Genomic DNA, 22,992 nt, shown 5'->3' with positions numbered 1-22,992 from the left:
CACTGCGCCACCAGGGAAGCCCAGCAGGCGGATTCTTAACCACTGTGCCACCAGGGAAGTCTGCAGCTGACTTTTGTATGTTGATTGTGTATCCTGCAACTTTACTGAATTCATTTGTTAGTCAGGTTTTTGATGTGTCTTTAGGGTTTTCTACATAAGATCACGTTGTCTGCAAACAGATAATTTTCTTCCTCTTGATTTGGATAAGTTTTATTTCTTTTTCTTGCCTAATTATTGTGGCTAAGGACTTCCAGTACTATGCTGAATAGAAATGATAAGAGTAGGCATTTTTGTATTATTCCTGATCTTAGAGGAAAGGCTTTTAACTTTTCACCTTCATTATGTTGAGTTACATTCCTTCTATACCTAATTTGTTGAGAATTTTTATCATGAAAGGATGTTGAATTTTGTCAAGTGCTTTTCTGCATCTAATGAAGTGATCATATGCTTTTTATCCTTCATTCTGTTAATGTGGCATATCACATGTGTTGACTGCCATGTGTTGAACCATGCTTGCATCCCAGGGATACATCACACTAAATCATGGTGTATGATCCTCGTGATGTGATGTTGAATTCAATTTGCTAGTATTTTATTGAGGATTTTTGCATCTACGTTCATCAAGGATATTGGCCTATAATTTTCTTTTCTTGCAGTGTCCTTGTCTGGCTTTGATATCAGGGTAATGCTGGTCTCATAAAATGAGTTTGGAAGTGTTCCTTCCTCCTCAACTTTTGGGAGGTGTCTGAGAATGATTGGTATTGATTCTTCTTTAAATGTTTGGTAGAATTCACACATAAAGTTATCTGGTCCTGGGCTTTTATTTGTTGGGAGATTTTTGATTATTGACCCAATCTCCTTGCTTATTATTGGTCTGTTCAGATTTACTTTATGGTTCAGTCTTGGTAAGTTGTATGTTTCTAGTAATTTACTCATTTTTTCTAAATTATCTAATTTGTTGGTGTATAATTGCTCATAGTAGTCTCTTATGATCCTTTGTATTTCTGTAGTATCATTTGTTATGTCTCCTCTTTCATTTATAATTTTATTAATTGAGCCGTTTGTCTTTTTTCTTAGTCTAGCTAAAGGTTTTTCAATTTTTGCTCATCTTGTCAAAAAACCCACTCTTAGTTTCATTCATCTATTTTGTTTCTTTCTAGTCTCTATTTCATTTATTTCTGGTCTAATCATTATTTCCTTCCTTCTGCTACCTGTGGGCTTATTTCTTCTTTTTCTAGTTCCTTGAGGTGTAAGTTTAGAACATAGATGCCACAATCCTCAACAAAATGTAAACAAACTGAATTGTCTCTTTTCCATTCTTTTTTTTTCTCCTCTGACTGGATAATGTCAAAATATCTGTCTTCAAGTTCACAGATTCTTTATTCCTTGGTGGACCAACCCCTGGGTGATGTCCTCATTTCCTCTCTCCCTCTTTCTCATATGGCCCATCAGTCCCTAAGCCAATCCCTTCTTCCCCCTGATTCTCTACTCTGTCCCCTCCTCTCTGTCCTCGTGGCTCGGGCTGACTCAGGACTTTTGTTCTCCCACCTGGACCCAGACATCAGGCCCTTCCCTGGCCTTATTCTCTCCCCTCCAGTCGATTCCTTACGTGGCTCCAAAAGAGACTTTTTGAAGCTCATACCTGGGTTACACAGCCCTATGTTCAAATCTCAGGACACTGACTCACCACCCCTTCCCCTGAGCGCCCACTTCTAAACCACCATGAAGTCCTTTATGCTCCACTACTAAAATACATTTCGAATCCATCCACTTGTGTTGAACTCCATGGTTACCATCCTAATCCAGGCTCTTATTATTTTCCACACAAATAATTATAATTGCCTCTGAAATGATTGTCATGTGTTGAATGGTGACCCCCCTCCCCTAACAAAAGATATATCCATGGCCTGGAATGTGATCCTATTTGGAAAAGATGTTTTTTGCAGATGTAGTTAAGTTAAAGATATCAAAATGAGATCAACCTTGATTATTCAGGCCCTAAATCTAATGACAAGTGTCCTATAAGAGACAGATAGGAAGACACGGAGAGAAGAGGAGAATGCCAGGTGAAGAGAGAGGCAGAGATTGGAGTTATGTAGCCACAAGCCAAAAAACTCCTGGAGCTATCATAAGTTGGAAGAGGCAATTGTCTGATTCTCCCCTAGAGCCTCCAGAGGGAATGCAGCCTTGTCAACACCTTGACTTTGGACTTTTGGCCTCCAGAATAGTGTGAGAGTAAAATTCTGTTGTTTTAACCTACCAAGTTTGTGATAATTTGTTCTTGAAGTCACAGGAAACTAATACACCAATCTTCCACTTTTCTACCCACTGTTCGCTTCCTCAGAGATGAGTACGTGAGTTCCTGGAGATCCAAAGGAAGGTGGCAGAGGTTTGCTAGATGCTCACCAATTTGGTTTCCTCTTTCTTAGGCACACAGGAAGACTACATTTCCCAAGCCTCCTTGCAGTGAAGTTGAGGCCATGTGACTGGTCTTGGGCCAGTGGAGTGGGTGCAGAGTGATGTAGGGCATTTGTGGACCCAGCCATAAAATGTCCTGTACAATTTTTACCTTGTCTCTCTTCATTCATCATTGGCTGTCTGTAAGCTGAGAATTTATTGGAGGACTTAAGGATGGGAGGGCCGAGAGATAAAAGAGCTTAGGTCCCTGGTTTCTCCTTGGAAGAGAGCCTTTTGGACTTTATGTAAGTAAGAATTTATTGCTTAAGCTATATAATATTTTATTAGTATATAAAATTTGTTTGTTAGTATTAGTAAATAGGGTTGTGTGTTAAAGCAACTAGCTTTAATAATCCTGACGGCTACAGGTAAAATACCTGTCACTGCATTTTAGCCAGCATCAAAATTCAGATCTGTGATAAACTCCAGTGCTTTCAATTTTTCTTTTAGTAGTTTTGAGTGCATAATATTATTTTTTTACCGCTTTCTTACGGTGAAGGATGACACATATAATAATGTTCACAAAACACAATATACAGCTCAATGAATTATCACAATGTTAATACCCATGTAACAAAGATCAACATCATCATCGACCCAGAAACCATTTTCTCCCTTGCAAATCACTATCCCATTCCTCTTGACTTATAATGCTATATTTTGGTTTGGCCTGTTTTTCATGATATAAATGGAATCATACAGTATTTATTCTTTTGTGTTTAACTTAATTTTATTCAACATTATATTTATGAGATTCATCAATGGAATAAGTAGCAATATTTCTTATATCCTCACCACTTTCAAGTATTTTATTGTCTGAATATCCCACAATTTATTTATGCATTCAACTATTGATGGACATCTCAGTTGTTTCCAGTTTTTTGATTATTACAGATCACACCAGTACAAACATTAAAAAAAAGGATGAAATTAGTTTTAATAATATATTTTATTTAACCCAACATATCCAAAATATTAGCTTATAATCCTCTCTTCCAAGTCTTCCTTGAATCTACTCCAATAAGGCTTTCATTCTGACTCGTTCACCAAAACCACTTTTGTCAAAGTCACCAGTGATACCCATGTGGTCAATTCTTGGTCCGCATCTTACTTGACTTCTCTGCATCACTGGTTGTGGTCCCCACACAGGCAGCATCAGTGTCGGCTGGGAATTTGTTAACATATTCTAAGTCCTCATCCCAGACCTACTGTAGTAGTCCCCCCAAATATATGTCTTGTCCGAACTGCTGGAGCCTGTGAATGTGACCCTATTTTTTTTTACCCTATTTGGAAAAAGGGTCTTTGAAGATGTAGTTAAGGATTTCAAAATGAGATTATCCTGGATTATCTGAGTGGGCCCTAAATCTAATGACAAATATTCTTAAAAGAGACACCCAGAGGAAAGACACTCCTAGAGGAGAAGGAGAAGACAGAGGTGGAGATTGGAGTTATGCAGATACAAGCCAAGGAATGCCTTGAGCCACCGGAAGCTACCCTTAGCCCACAGATCCTATTGTCTGCCCAGAAGCCAAAGGGATCCTCCTGTTAAAACATGAGTCACTTCTTGACTCAGAACCCTCTAATAGCTTCTTATCTCACTCAGGAAAAAAACCCAACTTCCCATCATGACCTCTAAGGGCCTCCATTCAATACTCTGGCCCCTGCCACTTCTCTCATTCCACCTACTACCACCCTTCCCTCAGTCACTGGGATCCAGCCATACTGGCTTCCTTGCTGTTTCAAGAACCTGTCAAGTATACTTCTGCCTCCAGACTTTTGTCATTGCTGTTCTCTCTGCCTGGTATGCTCTTCCTCATGCTGTTCCTAGCTCCTTTCCTCATCTCCTTCAAGGCTCTGCCAAATGTCACTTCCTCAGAGAGGTCTTACTTGACTACTGTCTACAGCTCTCTGCCTTGTCCCCTCATCATACTCTGTTTTGCTTTCTTAACAGCACTCCCATTCTCAGAAATTCTTATTTGTTTACATGTTTCCTGCTTTTGCAACTAGAATGTAAAATCTTTTTCATACAGTATCCTTAGGGTCTAGGGCAGTGTGGGGCACATATCATTCAATAAACATTTACTGACTGGTGTCTTGAGTTCACAGATTTTCCTGCCCCAGGGCTTTGCATAGGCTCAGGGGCTGAGATGTTCATATTCCATTTTTCACCTAGTAAATCAACCTTCAAGTCTCAGTTTCAGTGTTACTTCCTCAGGGAACTCCTCCTGTAACAGAGAAGAACAAGCCTGACTCCATATTGGATCTATTCCCTTAGTTCTAACCCTTGTGCTCTGTTGCCTGTGCTTAGTCATGCTGGCTCTGCATCTTTGTAAAAGAATGTTGCCAAAGCCTGAAATACACATGATAGCCCATTCTCAAGGCTCTGACCTTTAAATGTATAATGCTCTTCCATTCATATAAAGATAAAAAATTGGAAAACAAAATAAGTTGTCTTGTTGGAGGCTTATAGGAACATTGTGACCAGACCTACAGGTCACATAGGTATAAAAGAAGCCTGAATTTTAACTCTGGTAAGATTGTTCTTCTGGACACTAGTCCAGCATCTTCTTGGTATGCTGGCTTTCCAAATAAAGTTGCTATTCCTTGCCCCAGCAAGGATTTATTGGCCTGATGTGCGATCAGCAGCATGAGCTTGGGCTCAGAAACACTCTCTCCAAATTAGGTCTCTATGTTAAGGATTGAATAATTTCCCCAGATTGTAATGTATTCTTACAGCACCTAGACATTTTCCTTTACATCTTTTTTGCTCAGTCATAATGATCTAAGCCTAGGGACCACTGGTGGTTCTCAAAATGTGGTTCTCAAAATGTGGCCTAGGGACCGCTGGTGGTTCCTGAGACACTTTCAGGGGTTCATGAGGTGAAAATTATTTTCATAATACTATTAAGATGTCATTTGCCTTTTCACTCTCACTTTCTCTTGAGTATACAGTGATGTTTTCCAGAAGCTACAGCACATGAGCTATTTTGACAAACCCTGTGCAGAAGCAGATATGAGAATCCAATTGTCTTCTAGTAAGCCAGGCATTAAAGAGATCTGCAAAAATGTAAAATACTCTTCTCTCTAAATTATTTTTGGTGTGGAAATTAGTTATTAAAAATGTTATGTTTACACAATGAGTTTTTGATGATAATACGTATTTCAGAAATGTCTGTTTTAATATTGATAGATATAACTCACATAAACAATCCACATAAGTACAACCCACATAAATTATTGGGGTCCTTCATTTTTAAGAGTATAAAAGCAGTCCTGAGACCAAGAACTTCGAGTAAATCTTTAGCTTTTTTTTGTTGTTGTTGTTATTGGGTTTTTTTGCGGTATGCGAGCCTCTCCCGTTGTGGAGCACAGGCTCCGGATGCGCAGGCTCAGCGGCCATGGCTCACGGACCCAGCCGCTCCACGACATGTGGGATCTTCCCGGACCGGGGCACGAACCCGTGTCCCCTGCATCGGCAGGCGTACTCCCAACCGCTGCGCCACCAGGGAAGCCCAATCTTTAGCTTTTTTATTCTTGTCTGCAAGCCCAGCAGACTTCAGAATTCTCTGAAGGCAAGGTTCCCGTCTGTCTTATTGGACACATACTTAAGGTTTGGCTAGTAGTATGGGGAGACTTAAGTTTTACTGTCAAAGATCTGAAGGCAAAAAGAAATGAATTGGAAGACCAATCCTCCCACCTCATCCTCACCTCCACATTACTCGGGGGACTGGAAGTGAAGCCCATGCTCCAGACGAGGGACTCGGCTTAGAGCCTGGACTGAGCAGTGCAGGAGGATGGAAAGGGAAGGTTGGGCACGCGGTCTAAACTGCACGAGAGGAAAGGAAGGAAGGAGGGACGCATGCGCATGTGTGCACGTGTGCGCGCGTGTAGGGAGCGAGGTGGGTTGTTGGAGGGGGTGGAGCCGCAGGATCTTTCCCTCCGTCAGGAGAGGTGAGCGAGGGGAGCGGCGGCGCATGCGCAGAGGAACGCGGGAAAGTCGGTGCCTGAGGTAGAGCAAGGAGCGTTGCGCGGTAAGGCCTGAGGCTTGAAGGGGCCCGAGGTGGTTGCTAGGCTCCTCAGCTGAGCCTTCTAGACCCTTATTTTCGGTTGATTGACCAGACTGAAGGGTCCAGGCCTCGAGGGTGAGGGTGAATTGGCTCCCGCAGGATCCCTGAAACGTTCATAAATCTGGGGTGTGTGAGGTTGGGCGTCACCCCCTGGGGTCACTGGACTTCGCCAAGGGATAACAGGCCACCTGACAGAGCCTCCCAGACCCCGGGCTCTGTGGAGCTGAGAGGTCAAACGGCCCGAGAGGACCCTCCTTTTTTCTCCCCTAGGACCTGGGAAATTGGCGTCCGCCCCTTCGCTCACCAGATCTGACTTTGAGCCAATCCCAAGGCCCGACCTTCACAGGAAGCGGCCGTCGGTCCCTGCCCAATTGGGGAAGCCTTTTGGTTCGGGCTCCCGGGCGGCAGAGACCGGGTCTAGCCTCCTCACACGCCTGTTAAGGACGAAGTTATTGCCTGCTCCTTGAGGAAGCAGGACACCAGCTCCCTGCTTTCATCTTTGGGGTTTATAGTTCCAGGGGAGGAGGTAAAGGGAGAGGAACGGGCATTTCTGGGAGGCCCGAGCGCTCTCCGGAAGGCATGGGCCTAGGAGAGCAGTTGCTGGGAAGGGTGATGTAGAACCTCACACCATCAGGGCCTCTCCAGGCGGCGAGGAAGGGTTTGCCAGGGAAGCAAGGGGCTTTCTAGGTGTCACAGTGGCCGGTTTGCAGAATCTGTTTGCTGTCAGTCAGATTTACCGGTTTACCAGAAAACTTGTAAATTCTGGTAAATGTACCAATTTACCAGAATACACTTTCTGAATGTGTTCAAGAAAGGTGGATATATTTTTCATGGATACAGTTTTCCTTTGTTTAGTGGAACTCAGTGTCAGGGTCAGTGTTAACATGCATTATGGGAATCAGAAGTACTCCTTGTAATTTTGAGTTATGGTTCATTTCAGCTGCTGGCAAACCATCTAGTAATAGTGAAGATTTGTGATCTTAGGTAAGCTGCCGACTCTTCTTTTTTTAATTTAATTTAATTATTATTTTTTATACAGCAGGTTCTTATTTGTTATCTATTTTATACATATTAGTGTATGTGTATCTCCATATGTATACCAATCTCCCAATTCATCCCACCACCTTCCTCTTCTTGGTTAACTTTTGAACAAATTGAATTAAGATTTCTGTTTTTCTGTTTATTCTGAAACCCAAAGGAAAGAATTCACTATGGACACGCTTTAGAGTTTCTCTTACTTGCTTTTGTGTTGATAATCTGAGGCTCTCTGTTTCTTTTTCATATCCTTAGCTTTTGTGACAGCATTTCCTTCTGGCATTTCTCCTAATTCTCTGGCCATTTCTTCTTCTTTTCTTTATATTTTATTTTTAATGTTCTAAATTATGAAATATGCATCCCCAAAGGGGCATAGAATGTATAAAATATATAAAAGGGCATAGAATGTATAAACAGAGTTTTAAATGAATAATTATAAAGCTTACATCTGTGTAACTGCCACCCAGATCAAGAAGAATATTACCATGACTCTGAAAGAGCTTCTCTCATTATCATTTCACAATCAAGTACCCCTTCTTCCCTTTTAGAGGTAACTTCAAGTCTGACTTTTGTGGTGATCATATCCTTGATTTTCTTTATACTTTTTCCATGTATATGTGCATCCCTAAATTACTAGTTTAATTTTGCTTCTGTTTTGAACTTAGAAATATGGACTTATTCTGTCTAGAATATTTTACGCTGTGCTTCTTTTGCTCAACATTGTGAAATTTATATTGTTGAGTGTAGCTGTAGTTCCTTTATTTTCTTCACGTATGCATAGTATTCTTTTGTTTGAATAGTATATGATTTATGCATTTTACTGTTGATGGGCGTTTGTGTCTTTCAACTTTATGACAATTATGAATAATGTTGCGGAGAACATTCTTGTGAGAAGTAGAAGAATGTAGTTGGTTAAGAGCTGCTTCTGAAACCAGACTGTGTTAAATCCTGACTACCACTCATTGGAGGTGTAACGATGAGAAAGTCGTGTAACTTTTTGTTTAAATTTTTTTCACTTTTGTAAAATGGAGGTAATAATAGTACCTACCTCCTAAGGTTATTGTGAAGAGTAATGTAATTTAAAAATGTAAAGCATTTAGAACAATGCCTGACACAAAGCAAGCACAATGTGTTAGTTATTATTATTACTGTATTCTGTTGCACAAGTGAAAGAGTTTCTCTAGGGAATATATTGGGAGTTGTTGGGCCATAGGGTATGTGTATATTTGATTTTACTACTAATACTAGGTTGTTCTCCAAAGTAGTTATGACAATATACAGTAACGTTAATTGAGGATGAGACTTCCTGGTTGCTGTACATCTCATCAACACCTGGTATTATTAGACTTTTCCATTTTTTCCCAATCTGGTTGGTGTGCAGTTGTATTTCACTGTAATTCTAATTGCCTTTCACTGATTATTAATGACATATTTGTAATAGTTATTGGGATAATTTAATTAAATGAATTATTTAATAATTATTTAAATATTATAAAATATTTATGAAGTGCCTGTCAAGCCTCTTGCCCATTTTCCTATTGGGTTGTCCGTATTTTTCTTCCAAATTCGTAGGTGTTCTTTATATCTTTTGGATATTAGTCATTTGTTGTTAGGTAGGTTGCAGATATCTTCTCCCATTCTACAGTTTTTCTTTCTGTTCTCCTTTTGGGGTCTTTTCAAAAAAGGAAGTTTTTAATTTTAATGTAGTAAAATGTATCAAATTGAAATTTTATGGTCATTGCTTATTGTGTCTTTTATGAGAAATCTTTTCCTATACCAAGGTGTGGTGTTTCAAGGGGCACCATTCACATCAGCAGTAATTTTGTCCCCTGGAGTAGTATAACCCAGTGATCATTCTTTTATATTTTCTAGCATTTTATAGTATTGTTTTTCACATTTACTTCTTTTGTCCCTCTGAGATTGATTTTTGCAGTTATTTGAGGTAGGGGTCAGTTTCTTTTTTTTGCTGTGTGGATACCCAGTTGTTCTAGCACCATTTATTGAGAAGTTCACCCCCTACTTACAGGTCTGCTAAGGCATATCTATCGTATATCAGACTTAATATAACGATGGGTCTAATTTTAGGCTCTCTGTTCTGTTCCATTAGCCTGTTTGTTTGCCCCTGTCTCAATTCACACTGCCTTACTACAAATTTATAATAAGGCTTAATACTTGTTAGAGCATGTCTTCTCACTTTGTTTTTATTAAGGAGCATCTTAGCTATTTTGGGGCTTTTGAGTTTTCAGATAAATTTTGGTATCAAGGTTGAGCTGGTCTTATAAGTTGGGGAGTGTTCCTCTTTCTGTTTTCTAGAAGAGCATTTCTTTCTTAAAGGTTGGTAGAATTTGCCATTAATGACATCTAGGATTAGAAAGGTTTGCATATATGTCTGTGTAAGTGTGTGCATGAACACATGTGTGTTTGAAAGATTTTCAGTTACAGTTTCAAGTTATTTAATGATTATAGGACTTCCTGGGTTCTTTATTTTTCCTGGGTAGTTCTTTGGTTAATTTTTAAAAGGTATTTGAGTATTTCACCTATTTTTTGAAATTATTGGTGCAGTAATGTTAATATTCTTTATTATTATTTATTTAATATCTGCAGCATCTATAGTAATGTCCCCTTTTTTTAATTCCTAATACTGGTTATTTGTACTTTTTCTTTTATTTTTAAAAAATTAATTAATTTTTGGCTGCGTTGGGTCTTCCTTGCTGCGTGCGGGCTTTCTCTAGTTGCGGTGAGTGGGGGCTACTCTTTGTTGCGGTGCGTGGACTTCTCATTGCGGTGGCTTCTCTTGTTGCGGAGCACAGGCTGTAGGCGCGCGAGCTCAGTAGTTGTGGCTCACAGGGTCTAGAGCGCAGGCTCAGTAGTTGTGGCACATGGGCTTAGTTGCTCCATGGCATGTGGGATTTTCCCGGACCAGGGCTCAAACCCATGTCCCCTGCATTGGCAGGCGGATTCTTAACCACTGAACCACCAGGGAAGTCCTCCTTTTTCTTGATCAAGCTTATTAGAAGATTGTCAACTTTATTAGTTCTTTCAAAGAACTTTTGGGCTTTGTTGATGATTTTATTGTTTGTTTTCTATTTCATTAAGTTTGGGCTATTATGAATAAAACTGCTATGACTGTTCTTGTAAAAGTCTTTTTGTGGCATATGTTTTTATTTTTCTTAGGTAAATCCATAGGAGGGGAATTACAGGGTCTAGCAGTTTAATAAGAAACTAAGATTTAAAAAGCCCATTTTCATAAGAAACTGCTAGACCATTTTCAGAATGGTTGTACTATTTACACTCCTGGCAACTGTATGAAAGTTCCAGGTGCTCCACATCTTTGCCAGCATTTGGTGTTAATCTTCGTAATTTTCTCAATTTTGGTACAGACCAGTATTTTTTTAAATCATTATAATGTTCTCTTCCTTACAGTTATAAAGTTGTACACTCTGTATTTATTTAGTGATCACCTTAGAACTTAAAAAATGCACACTTAATTTATTGAAGTTACAGTATGTCTCCCCTTCTCCCAGAAGATACAAAGAACTTAAAATATTTGAATTCTATTTACTTTCTTCTCAACTTATATTTTATTATTTTGATGGTTTTTATTTTTACTTTTTAACCTTCCAGGACATTATTATTTTGTTTCATATAGTTATTTTTTTATTCGGATTTTCTTGCATATTTACTACATATGTATTTTTTGTCCTTTATTTCTCTCGGTTCTCAAATCACCCATCTGGGATTACTTTCCTTCTGCTTGAAAGATGTTTTAGAATTTCCATTAATGAAGATGTGTTGGTGACTGATTGTCAAAATGTTTTTGTCTGTTGTAAACTATTTTTATTTTACCCTCATTTAAAAATATTTTATTAGGATTTAAGGTACTAGATGAGCAGGCTTTTTTTCTTTCAATGTTGATCATATCCTACCATTGTCTTGTGGCTTCCATTTTTGATATTGAGAAGTCACCTTTATGTCTCTCCTTTGCAATAGTCTGTATTCTTCTTATAAGTGTTTTATATAAAATAATGTCTGTATACAGAGTTCTTTTGTCTCCAGTGGACTTCATTGGGCTTTTTGAATCTGAGATTGGTTTATTTCACCAGTTCTGGAAAATTGTCTTAATCTTTTCAGACATTGTTTCTGCACCATTTTCTGTTCTTACCTTCTGAAAAGAACAATTAAATATCTGTCAGACTTTCAAAAATTTCTTTGATTTCTGTGTTTACTAACCTCCTTTTGTATTTTCCATGTTGTTATCTCTCTGTGCTATGTTCTTGGTTGTTTTTCTGACCTAAGTATTTCGGTTCACAAATACTGTCTTCAGCAGAATTGAATCCACTGTTAAATTCATTCAGTAAACTTCTAATTTCAATTATTGTGTCCTTCATTTCTTTTTAAATCTGTGAAATCACTTTTTATAGAGTCCTGTTCCCTTCAGATATTTTCAAACTTTTCCTTTATTTCTTAAAAAATAGAAACCAGTTATTTTATTGACTTTGTCTAATGATTCCTTTATTTGATGTCTTTGCTCATTTTATTCTGCCATCTGTTGTTTCTGTCAGTTCTCACTAGTGCCCTTTTCCCCTTATGTGCTATGATTCTCCCTGTTCTTGACAAGTTATTTGTAGGAATAATTTAAGGCCTTAAGATGAAGGTGTCTTACTGCAGGAAAGATTTCGGTTTATTTCTGCAAAGTATCTGGGAGGACACCATTAGTCTTGTACCAATTATACTTAATTTTGGGGGTTTAATAGTATATTACTGTGATTTTTTTTTTAAACTAACATCATGAGATTGGTGTGAGCTTTAATTAATTTTTATTTATTTTTGCTGTGTTGGGTCTTCGTTTTTCTGTGCGAGGGCTTTCTCTAGTTGTGGCAAGCGGGGGCCACTCTTCATCGCGGTGCGCGGGCCTCTCACTATCGCGCAGTTGCGGAGCACAGGCTCCAGATGCGCAGGCTCAGTAGTTGTGGCTCACGGGCCTAGTTGCTCCGCGGCATGTGGGATCCTCCCAGACCAGGGCCCAAACCCGTGTCCCCTGCATTAGCAGGCAGATTCTCAACCACTGTGCCACCAGGGAAGCCCCTATTACTGTGATTTTAATGTGCAGTTCTCTGATAACTAATGATGTTGAGGACTTTTTTCAGATGTATTAATATATTGGCCATTTGTATGTCTTTGTGAAGTGTCTTTTTAAATACTTTACCCATTTTTAATTGTATATCTTTTTAAAATTGAGATATAGTTGATGTATTACATAAGTTACAGGTATACAACATAGTGATTCACAAATTTTAAAGGTTATACTCCATTTATAGTTATTATAGAATATGGGCTATATTCCATGTGTTGTACAGTATGTCCTTGTAGCTTTTTTATTGTATACATAATAGTTTGTACCTATTATTCCCATACCCCTGTTGTATATCTTTTAATTAAGCTGTAGGAGTTCTTTATATTCCCTAAATACAAGTCTTTGTCAGCTGTGTATCTCAGGATCATTTTCTCCTAGTCTCTGACTTGCCTATTGATTTTCTTAAGTCTTTTGATGAGCAGAGGTTTTTAATTTGGTGAAATCTAAATGATCAATTTTTAAAGATGATTGCATTTTATGTTCTATGTTTGAAATTTTTGCCTACCACTAAGTCACAAAGGTATTCTTTTTTGTTTTCTTTTAAATGCTTTATAGTTTTAGATTTTACATTTAGATCAATGAGTCATATCAAATTAATGTTTGTATATGGTGTGAAATGGGATTCGAGTTTCATTTTTTTCCCCATATGGATATTCAGTTATTCCAGAAAGGACTTTTCTTTCCTAGTTGGATGTCTTTGTACTCTATTTCAAGAATCAAAAAACCATATGCTGGGACTTCCCTGGTGGTCCAGTGGTTAAGACTCTGTGCTTCCAATGCAGGGGGTGCAGGTTCCACCCCTCGTCAGGGAAGTAAGATCCCATATACTGTGCATCGTGGTCCAAAAAAAAAAAAAAAAAAAGGACCATATGGTTTATTTCTGAATTACTTTGCTGCTACTTTTTTTTTTTCTTTTGGCCACGTGTTGCGGCATGCAGGATCTTAGTTCCCCAACCAGGGATCGAACCAGTGCCCCCCTGCACTGGGAGCACAGAGTCTTAACCACTGGACCACCAGGGAAGTCTCCTACCTTGCTACTTTCATATGTTAAATCGACCTTGCATTTCTGGGACAAACTCCATGTGATCATTAGTTATTACTCTTATATATTGCAGGATTTGCTTTCTAACTTATGTTGAGGATTTTTGTCTTCATCTATGTTCATGAAGATATTGGTCTTAAATGGTCTCTTTTACTAATATGTTTATCAGGTTTCGGCATTAGGGTAATGGTAGCCTTATAAAATGGATTGGAAAGTGTTTCCTCCTTTTCTGTTTTCGAAGTACTTGTTCTTGGTGTTTTTTTTTTTCAGTATTCTATATAATTCACTATTTGAAACCATCTGGGTGTGGAATTTTCTTTGTGGGAAGGGTTTTGATAAGGAATTCAATGTATTTAACAGACATAGGACTATACAGATTTCCCATGTCATTTGATATCAATTTTGTTAAGTTGTATTTTTAAGGAATTCCCCCATTTCATCTAAGTTGTTAAGTCTGTTGGCATAAAATTCTTATACTATTTTCTTATTATCCTTTTAATGTCTATAGGATATGTAGTAATAATCCTCTTTCATTCCTGATATTGATGACGCGCATATCTCTTTCTGTCCTATTATATTGTTGATCATTTCAAACAACCAGTTTTGGATTTCTTACTTTCATCTAGTGTCTGTTTTCTATTTCATTGATTTTTGATTTTATATTTTCCTTTTTTTCCATTTTAGATTTACTTCTTTTCTTGAAACCTTCTTGTAAGACATTGATTTTAAACCTCTTTTCTAATTTCAGCATGTAAAGCTATAAAATTCTCTCTAAGCATTGCTTTTGTTGCATTCCACAAATTTTGATATTTTATAGTTTTATTATCCTTCAGTTTAAAGTGTTTGGTAGTTCTTTGTGATTTATTCTTTGACCTACGGATTATTTAGTAATATATTCTTTAATTTCCAAGTATTTGGAGTTTCCTTAAATATGTTGTTACTGATTTTAAATTTACTAACGTTGTAGTCAGAGAACATACTCTGATTTCAATCCTTGTAAATTTATTGATACTTGTTTTATGGTTTAGCACTGGTAAAGTGTATGTATTCTGCAGTTATGAGTTTCTATAAATATCATTTAGGTCAAAGCTGCTGATAGCATTTTTGGATCTTCCTTTTTTTTTTTTTTTTTTTTTTTTGCGGTGCACGGGCCTCTCACTGTTGTGGCCTCTCCCGTTGCGGAGCACAGGCTCCGGACGCGCAGGCTCAGCGGCCATGGCTCACGGGCCCAGCCGCTCCGCGGCATGTGGGATCTTCCCAGACCGGGACACGAACCCGTGTCCCCTGCATCGGCAGGTGGACTCTCAACCACTGCACCACCAGGGAAGCCCTAAATAAAATCTTTTAAGATTTTTAAAAATTAAAAAAAAACACAGTGAGACACCACTACAAACCTCTTAGAATGGCTAATTAAAAATACTGATAATAGCAAGTGCTAGTGAGGATGCAGAGCAACTGAAATTCTCTCATAACATTGCTGATGGAAATGTAAAATGTGCAACCACTTAGGAAAAGAGTTAAGCAGCCTCAGATAAAGTTATACAGTGGAATTCCCTGGTAGTCCAGTGGTTAGGACTCAGCACTTTCACTGTTGGGGCCCGGGTTCAATCCCTGGTTGGGGAACTAAGATCCCGCTTATTATACAACCCAGACACCCCAATCTTAGGTATTCACCCAAGAGAAACAAAAACATATCCGATACCCGGTTTTCTCTAATTCAGTCTAGGTTTGCGTATCAGCCCCTTGGCTTGTCTAAGTAGGCTTCACAGGAGCTACCAAATCCATTCCAGTTTTTGGCGGCAGCTTTGAGCAGCCTTTACAGCTGTCTCCTCTAGCCCCACTTGTCCCTTTAATGGAGCAGGTCCTCAGCCTTCACAAAGCACATGCATTCTTGAGTCCTCACTCCACCCTGCTGCCTCCTTTTCTCTGACGACCTGCAGCCTCTTATCTGGAGTTTTCGTTTTTGTATAAAATACACCTCTCTTTCAAATGACCTATTTGTTTAAGGTTTTAGTGGCTTACATATTCTACTGACAGTCACTCCCTTCCCACATCTGAGACTGGAGCACATATCTTACGGGTTCTTTTGGATCACAGGCTAGTGAATGCCACAGCTGTTGCATGCCCTCAGCAACCCCTCCGGAGGACCCTAGAGTAGCAGATCATGGCTATGCTGCTCACTCTTGGTTAATGGACACCCAGTCACTTACTGGCCTTGCTGGTGACCAGCAAGAGGTCCTCCTCACTCCTAAAAGGAAGTATCCTCCACCTTTGTAATGGCCCAGTTAAACTCTGTGTGGCTTCCAAAAACACAGCACCAAGACAAGTGGAGACATTTGTGGTCACCAATTGTCATTTTAAGGGGCCAGGATTCCCACTGTACTAGGGCTGTGCAACAGAGAAGTGAAGTAGGTTCACTGCGGGAAAAGATACAAGTAAGAAAGATTTAAATATAAATTTTAGGAGTATTTTGTAATTCCTCAAGAGCGCCTAGCCTCCTCTTCAATTACAGGTCTTTTGGTTTCCAAACTGATTTATGTGTGGAAATGAAGTGGAGGTTGTATCTCTCCAACAGAAATAAATTAATACAGGGGTCTCAGATATATTAAACGGGTCTCAGAAAACTGGTAAATAAATATAAAGAAGCAGAGTTAGCACAGAAATAGTAAACTGCACGAAGCAAATATCACCCCCAGGACTGGAGAGAAAAATGGGAGAGAACAGAGTTATCAGAACCTAAACTCTTGGAGACGTGACCCTGGGAGCTGAAACTCAGGCTAGAAAAAGGGGCTGCCTGGATGGAGCGGGTGTGACTGAGGGCATAAACAGAACTTGTGGGAGTGCTGGGGCGGGGGAAGCTGAAAGCTGCAACCAGAGAAAGCAATGCTCTGGGGCTACGCTCAGGAACAGGAAGCAGCAAATCCCCTCTTCCTCCTCCAGTCACCGTTCTCCCTCTAGCGCCCCCTCTAGGCAGAGTCTAATAGGAACCCAGCTGGCAAAACAAATGGGGCTTGCGGGAGTCCCAGCCCCAGCGTCACAGAGCTGAGTATACAGAAGGGCAGATTTGGAGCTGAGAGACAACAGCTTAATAAAGCAGCATGCCCACTGAGTGAATTCCTAGGGCTTCGTAGCATTTAACATTTCTAAATATAAATTAGTGCTTTACAAAGGCTCTGGATCCAGATGGCCCAGATTCCTATTCAAACTCGGCCACTTTCTAGCTGTGAGACCTTGTGTGAGTCACTTAACTTTTATGAGTGCCTCAGTTTTCTTATCTGCAAATGGAGACATTAGTACCTACCTAATATATGGTTGTCATGAGAATTCCTTGATTTAGCACCTGTGAAGAACTTAAACACAATGCCAGACACATAGCACTCGTGTTAGCTGTTGTTGTTGTTGCCACCGTCGTCATTACTGTTATTATTACTACTTGAGTTAGTGAGAATTGATTCAGCATCTTCCAGAGAAATCTGGTTGCCACAAAACACTTGGCAATATTTCAGAGCTACTCTGCATCCAAAGTGGCAGACAGTTGGAATTCCTCCAATTTGGAAAAAGGATGTTTTGGTTTGCATTTATGGATGTGTTGGTTGTTGGTGGCTTTTTTGCTATTTTACTAATAATTGCTGTCAGTTCAACCTTGTCATTACCAGTTTAGTTTGTTATGGGTTGTTTAGTTAAACGGCATGTATAATGATGCATATTTGCCTCAATTCCGTGCGTGCATGGCCTGCAATTTTCCACTAATTAGACTTTTTAAAGACACATATGCAGTTATCTACTCAAATTTGCATCATCTGTACCCCTATTGCCAAAGCAGATGTACATAGCACCCACCCACCCCCACTCCAGGAAATACTCTCCTTTTTATCTCTGAGTTCTTCTTTCATTGGTAGGCAGGAATGGGGGGGGTACAGATGGTTGGGGTTCTTGTCCCACTGAAGTGAGAGTCATCAAAATAGTGCAGACAAGAGGTGCTGGGCCTGAGTCACACAGGAATAGCGGGGCTGAGAGGAAGAAACAGCTGGGGGATACCTGAAATAAAGCAGCAAACGAACCAAGGACCCCAAACACATCCCCAGCTTCAGCCCCCATCCCCAAAGGATCTATACACCCACCAGTTCCCCAAGAATCAAGCATCCGGATGCTACTCCTCTCAAATGGCTTTATTTCCCCAGTGTGGGGAGCTGTGAGTGGGCTCTGGTCCTTTACCTCAATGACCCTGCAGCCTTCTCTGGCCCAGCAGACTGTGGTACAGCCTTGAAAGGCAATGAATGCCTGGGCTCCAGCGGCTCATGCTCCCAGAGTAGGGCTGGTTCTGGGAGGATCCAAGCCTGCTGTGGTTTGCATGGATGACACTCCCTGCAGTGATCGTGACAGCAGCTGAGGTGGTAGTCCATGGGCATGAGGTTCACCTCAAGGACAAGGCCGCCAGGTGCAGGGGTCAAGGACCTGCTAAGCCTTACTCTGGGACCAAAACTCCCTATGGCAGCTCCTCTTTGAAGTCCACCAGCAGGGCTCAGTCTGGGGGAAGAGAGAAGAGGTGGTGGGCATAGAGACGAAGACAGAAAAAAATAAGAGACTGGCAAAAAGAAAGATGTACAAAAAGCCCAAAGGAGACTGAGAGTGAACCAGGGACTAAGGAAAGCCAGTAAAAGAGAAAAACACTCCGACGTAGGGGAAGAGAGACCCGGAAAGTAGGGACACAGACGTAGGTGGTGACAGATGCCAGAGATACAGGTACACCACACACACTGACCTTTAGGCCCAGGTGAGGCTGGGGGCGGCGGCCCCCCTGGGGGAAGTAATGCAGAGCGGCTCAGGGCCTCGGCTACCCAGCCCAGGACACGGCTACAGTACTGGACCTGGGGAGCAGGGAGGACCTCAGGGCACCAGACTGGAACCCTACTGCCCCTCACCCCAGCCATACTCCCTCAGCCTGGCCCGGGATTCTCACCTCCTGTTCCAGTCCTTTCAGACGCTGCTCGTGCTCGCGGATCTGTCTCAGCTGCTGCAGTGCTGTGTCCACCCTGGGGATCCAGGGTTTCAGATCGGTGCCCGCAGCCTACCAGCCCCGCCCACCTTCGAAGACCCGCCCTCAGTGGTTCAGCTTTTCTCCCTAGCATTCCAGGACCCTGTGCCTGCAGGCTCCACCTCTAGCCTGGGTCTTTGCAGGACCTAAATCATGGGCTCTGTTCCCTAAGCCAAAAGCCCCGCCCAGAGCCAGGCCCCGCCCTCACTTCTGCGATGTGCGCTTCAGACTTTCAGAGTCGCTCTCCCGCTTGTCCCGAGCTCGCTCCAGCAGGAAACTCTCCTTTTGCACTGACTCCCACGTCAACAGCTTCCGCTCCGCTTCCTTCGAGAGGTGGACCCCTGGACAGTGGGGTCAGGAGAGAGTCAAAGGGCTCGCCCATCCTCGGGCCACGCCTGCTCCTAGACCCAGCTTCCCCACCCAAAACCGTGAGCTTTGGTGATCTCCCAGACCACGCCCCCTCGCCGTTCTAGGCCTCCCACTAATATCCCACGCCCAGCTCCCTGACAGACTAAGCCCTGCCCACTAGTGCTCCTGGGCGTCCTCCTCCTCCAGCCTATACATGCTCTTCTTTCTCTCCAGGTTCCGCCCCCTAGGTTTCTCTCTTTTGGGCCAAGCCGGGGGTCTCACGAAAATGCTCGACGGCTGCGGAAGGTGGCAAGCTGGCCCGGAGCCTGCGCAATCGACGGATGAGTAAGCACACGTGCGAGATGACGATGAGAGGCGGGGCCAGTGCGGGCCGAGAGTGAAATTCCCGGATGAGGCTGTAGCGCTGCGCCTTCCAGTAGAGGTCGCTGTTGGCCTGTACTTTGCCGAAGGTATAGCTGTGGGGACCAGAGATCAAGGGTCACTGGAGGTCAACGCCCCTTCAGGAAGAGAGGATGAAGATTAGCTGTCACGCAATATCTGTTTGAAGCCCAAGGCAGCAGGCAGATGTCAAGATCAATAAAGTTGGAGGTTATTACAGGACGCAATTAATAGCTGGGTTAGGAGTGTCCAGAGTCAGATGTCATAGGTCAAGTTGGGAAAGCTATCATGAATTAAGTAGAGATTGGAGTCAGGTTCAAAAGTCAGCCTGGGGCTTCCCTGGTGGCGCAGTGGTTGAGAATCCGCCTGCCGATGCAGGGGACACGGGTTCGTGCCCCGGCCCGGGAAGATCCCACATGCCGCGGAGCGGCTGGGCCCGTGAGCCATGGCCGCTGAGCCTGCACGTCTGGAGCCTGTGCTCCGCAACAGGAGAGGCCACAACAGTGAGAGGCCCGCATACCGCAAAAAAAAAAAAAAAAAAAAAAAAGCCTGGACACAAATAATAAAATAGGAAATGAAAATGGGGACATTACTATCAACCGTATAGAAATAAAAAGGATTATAAGAGAATGCTATTAATAATTGTACACCAACAAATTAGATAACCTAGATGAAATGGACAAATTACTAGAAACACACAAATTACCTAAACTGATTCAAGAAGAAACAGGACAATCTCAAAAGACCTATAACAAGTAAAGAGATTGAATCACTAATTTAAAATGTCCCAACAAAAAAGCCCAGGACCAGATGGTTTGACTGGTGAATTCTACCACACATTTAAAAAAGATTTAACACCAATCCTTCTCAAATTCTTCCAAAAAATTGAAGAGGAGAGAACACTTCCCAATTCATTCTATGAGGCCAGCATTACCATGATGATATCAAAGTCAGATAAAGATATCACGAGAAAACTACAGACCAATATCCTTTATGAATATACATGCAAAAATCCTCAACAAAATACTAGAAACCTAATGCAACAGCATATTGAAAAGATTATCAGTGGGATATATGCAAGGAATGCAAGAGTAGTTCAACATACAAAAATCAATCAATGTAATATACCACCTTAATAGAACAAAGGAAAAACCACGTGATCATCTCAATTGACATGGAGACACAGAAAAGGCATTTGACAAAATCCAACACCCTTTCATGGTTCAAACAAAAACAAAACAAAAACTCAGAAAAGTAGAAATAGAAGGAAACTTCTTCAACATGATAAAAGGTACTTATGAAAAACCCACAGCTAACATCATACTCAATGAAAAAAGACTGAAAACTTTCCCCAAAGATCAAGAACAAGACAAGGATGCCCACTTTTGGGACTTCCCTGGTTGCCCAGTGGTAAAGAATCTGCCTTCCAATGCAGGGGACGTGGGTTCGATCCCTGGTTGGGGAACTAAGATCCCACATGCCGCAGAGCAACTAAGCCCGCACACCACAACTACTGAGCTCCTGCACCTCATCGAGAGATCCCTAGTGCCGCAAACTACAGAGCCCACATGCTCTGGAACCTGCGCACCACAGCTAGAGAGAGAAAAACCCGCGCGCCACAACAAAGAGCCCGCATACCGCAACTAAGACCCGATGCAGCCCCAAAAATAAAGAAAATAAATATTTTTTAAAAATGCCCAATTTCACCACTTCTATTCATTATACTGGAAGGTCTAGCCACAGCAAGCAAGATAAAGAACTAAAAGGCATCCAAATTGGAAAGGAAGAAGTAAAACTGTCTCCATTGACAGATGATATAGCCTACATATAGAAATAGAAAATCCCAGGGACTTCCCTGGTGGTCCAGTGGTTAAGAATCCACCTTGCAATGCAGGGGATGACGGTTCGATCCCTGGTCAGGGAGCTAAGATCCCGCAAGCTGTGTGGCACAGACAAATAAATAAACTTAAGAATCAAAGGATATTATCAAGAAAAGGAAAAGACAACCAACAGAATGGGAGAAAATATTTGCAAATTATATATGTGATAGGAGTTTAATATCCAGAATAAAGAACTGCTACAACTCAAACACTAAAATACAAACAACTCAATTTAAAAAACGGGCAAAGGGGGCTTCCCTGGTGGCGCAGTGGTTAAGAATCCGCCTGCCAATGCAGGGGACACGGGTTCGAGCCCTGGTCCAGGAAGATCACACATGCCGCGGAGCAACTAAGCCTGTGCGCCATAACTACTGAGCTTGTGCTCTAGAGCCCGCGTGTTGCAACTACTGAAGCCCGCACGCCTAGAGCCCGTGCTCCGCAACAAGAGAAGCCACTGCAATGAGGAGCCCGCGCACCGCAACGAAGAGTAGCCCCCGCTCACTGCAACTAGAGAAAGCCTCTGCGCAGCAACGAAGACCCAACACAGCCAAAAATAAAAATAAATAAATAAATTTATTTTAAAAAATGGGCAAAGGATTTGAACAGACATTTCTTTAAAGATGTGCAAATGGGCAATAAGCCCATGGAAAGATGCTCAATGTCACCAGTCATTAGGAAAATACAAATCAAAACCACAATGAAATAACCAGTTCATGCCCGCTAGGATGGCTAGAACCTCTTAATAAGGAAAATAACAACTGTTAGTAAGGATGCAGAAAGGCTAAACAGAATTACCATATGACCCAGCATTCTATTCTAGAAATATACCCAAAAGAAATAAAAAACAGAGACTCAAACAGCAATTGTGAACAGCAGTGTTCATTGCAGCATTATCCACAATAGCCAAAAGATGGAACCAACCCAAGTTTCCATCATCAGATGAATGGATCAACAAAATGTCTTATATCAATACATCAGTATTATTCAGCCATAAAAAGGGATGGAGTGGTGGCACGTGCTACAACATGATTGCACAATGAAAACATTATGCCGGACACAAAAGGACAAATATTGTATGATGTCACTTACATGAATCACCTCCAAGAGGCAGATTCATAGACACAGAGAGTAAATTAAAGGTTACCAGGAACTGGGCAGGGGAGGGGAAAATGAGGAGTTAACCCTTGCTGAATGCGTACACACTTTCTGTTTGGAGTGATGAAAATGTTTTGGAAATAGATAGTGGTGATGGTTGTACAACATTATAAATGTAATTAATGTCACTGCATTGTACACTTAAAAATGGTGACGATGGCAAATTTTGTTATATATATTTTGCCACAATAAAAAAATTTTTAAATCTTCAGCCTGGGCTCAGAGAGCAGATCAGATTCCAAAGTCCAGGTCAGGAGCAGACTCTGACTGGGTTTGGGGACAAGCCAGCATTAGATTTAAATCAGAGTCAGAGACTAAAACTAGAATTGCTTAGACTGGGGTCAAGGGTCAAGCTGGGATCAAGAATCACGCTGGGGTCAAGGGTCATGCTGGGTGAGGTCACCCAGATGAGGTCAGATCATCAGAGAGCAGTGGGGACT

At 41.3% G+C, this 22,992-nt stretch overlaps 1 protein-coding gene and 1 long non-coding RNA gene across 5 annotated transcripts in view; one reads left to right on the top strand and one right to left on the bottom strand.

Annotated features, from left to right (window-relative positions):
* The first annotated feature begins 6,917 nt into the window (after positions 1-6,917).
* Positions 6,918-22,978, top strand: LOC307179539. Its single transcript, XR_013825421.1, has 3 exons — positions 6,918-7,050; positions 7,465-7,508; positions 19,353-22,978. It is a non-coding gene; the product is annotated as an uncharacterized lncRNA (long non-coding RNA).
* The window catches only part of TRPM4 (transient receptor potential cation channel subfamily M member 4), a 36,731-nt gene continuing 29,662 nt past the window's right edge, over positions 15,924-22,992 (bottom strand). For 2 of the 4 annotated variants that reach the window (XM_079908799.1, XM_079908801.1), the window contains 5 exons: positions 19,401-19,594; positions 18,979-19,111; positions 18,696-18,768; positions 18,498-18,621; positions 15,924-18,262 (listed from right to left, as the gene is read on the bottom strand). In XM_079908799.1, coding sequence (XP_079764925.1) covers positions 18,258-18,262; positions 18,498-18,621; positions 18,696-18,768; positions 18,979-19,111; positions 19,401-19,594 — 529 coding nt within the window. In that variant the 3' untranslated portion in view covers positions 15,924-18,257. Of the gene's footprint in view, positions 18,263-18,497; positions 18,622-18,695; positions 18,769-18,977; positions 19,112-19,296; positions 19,595-22,992 lie in introns of those variants that run through there. The other 2 variants (XM_079908800.1, XR_013825420.1) reach the window with 2 other exon arrangements.

The sequence above is a fragment of the Stenella coeruleoalba genome (genome assembly GCF_951394435.1).
Source record: "Stenella coeruleoalba genome assembly, chromosome: 20".
NCBI lineage: Eukaryota > Metazoa > Chordata > Mammalia > Artiodactyla > Delphinidae > Stenella > Stenella coeruleoalba.
This window is presented reverse-complemented; position numbering and strand designations above follow the sequence as displayed.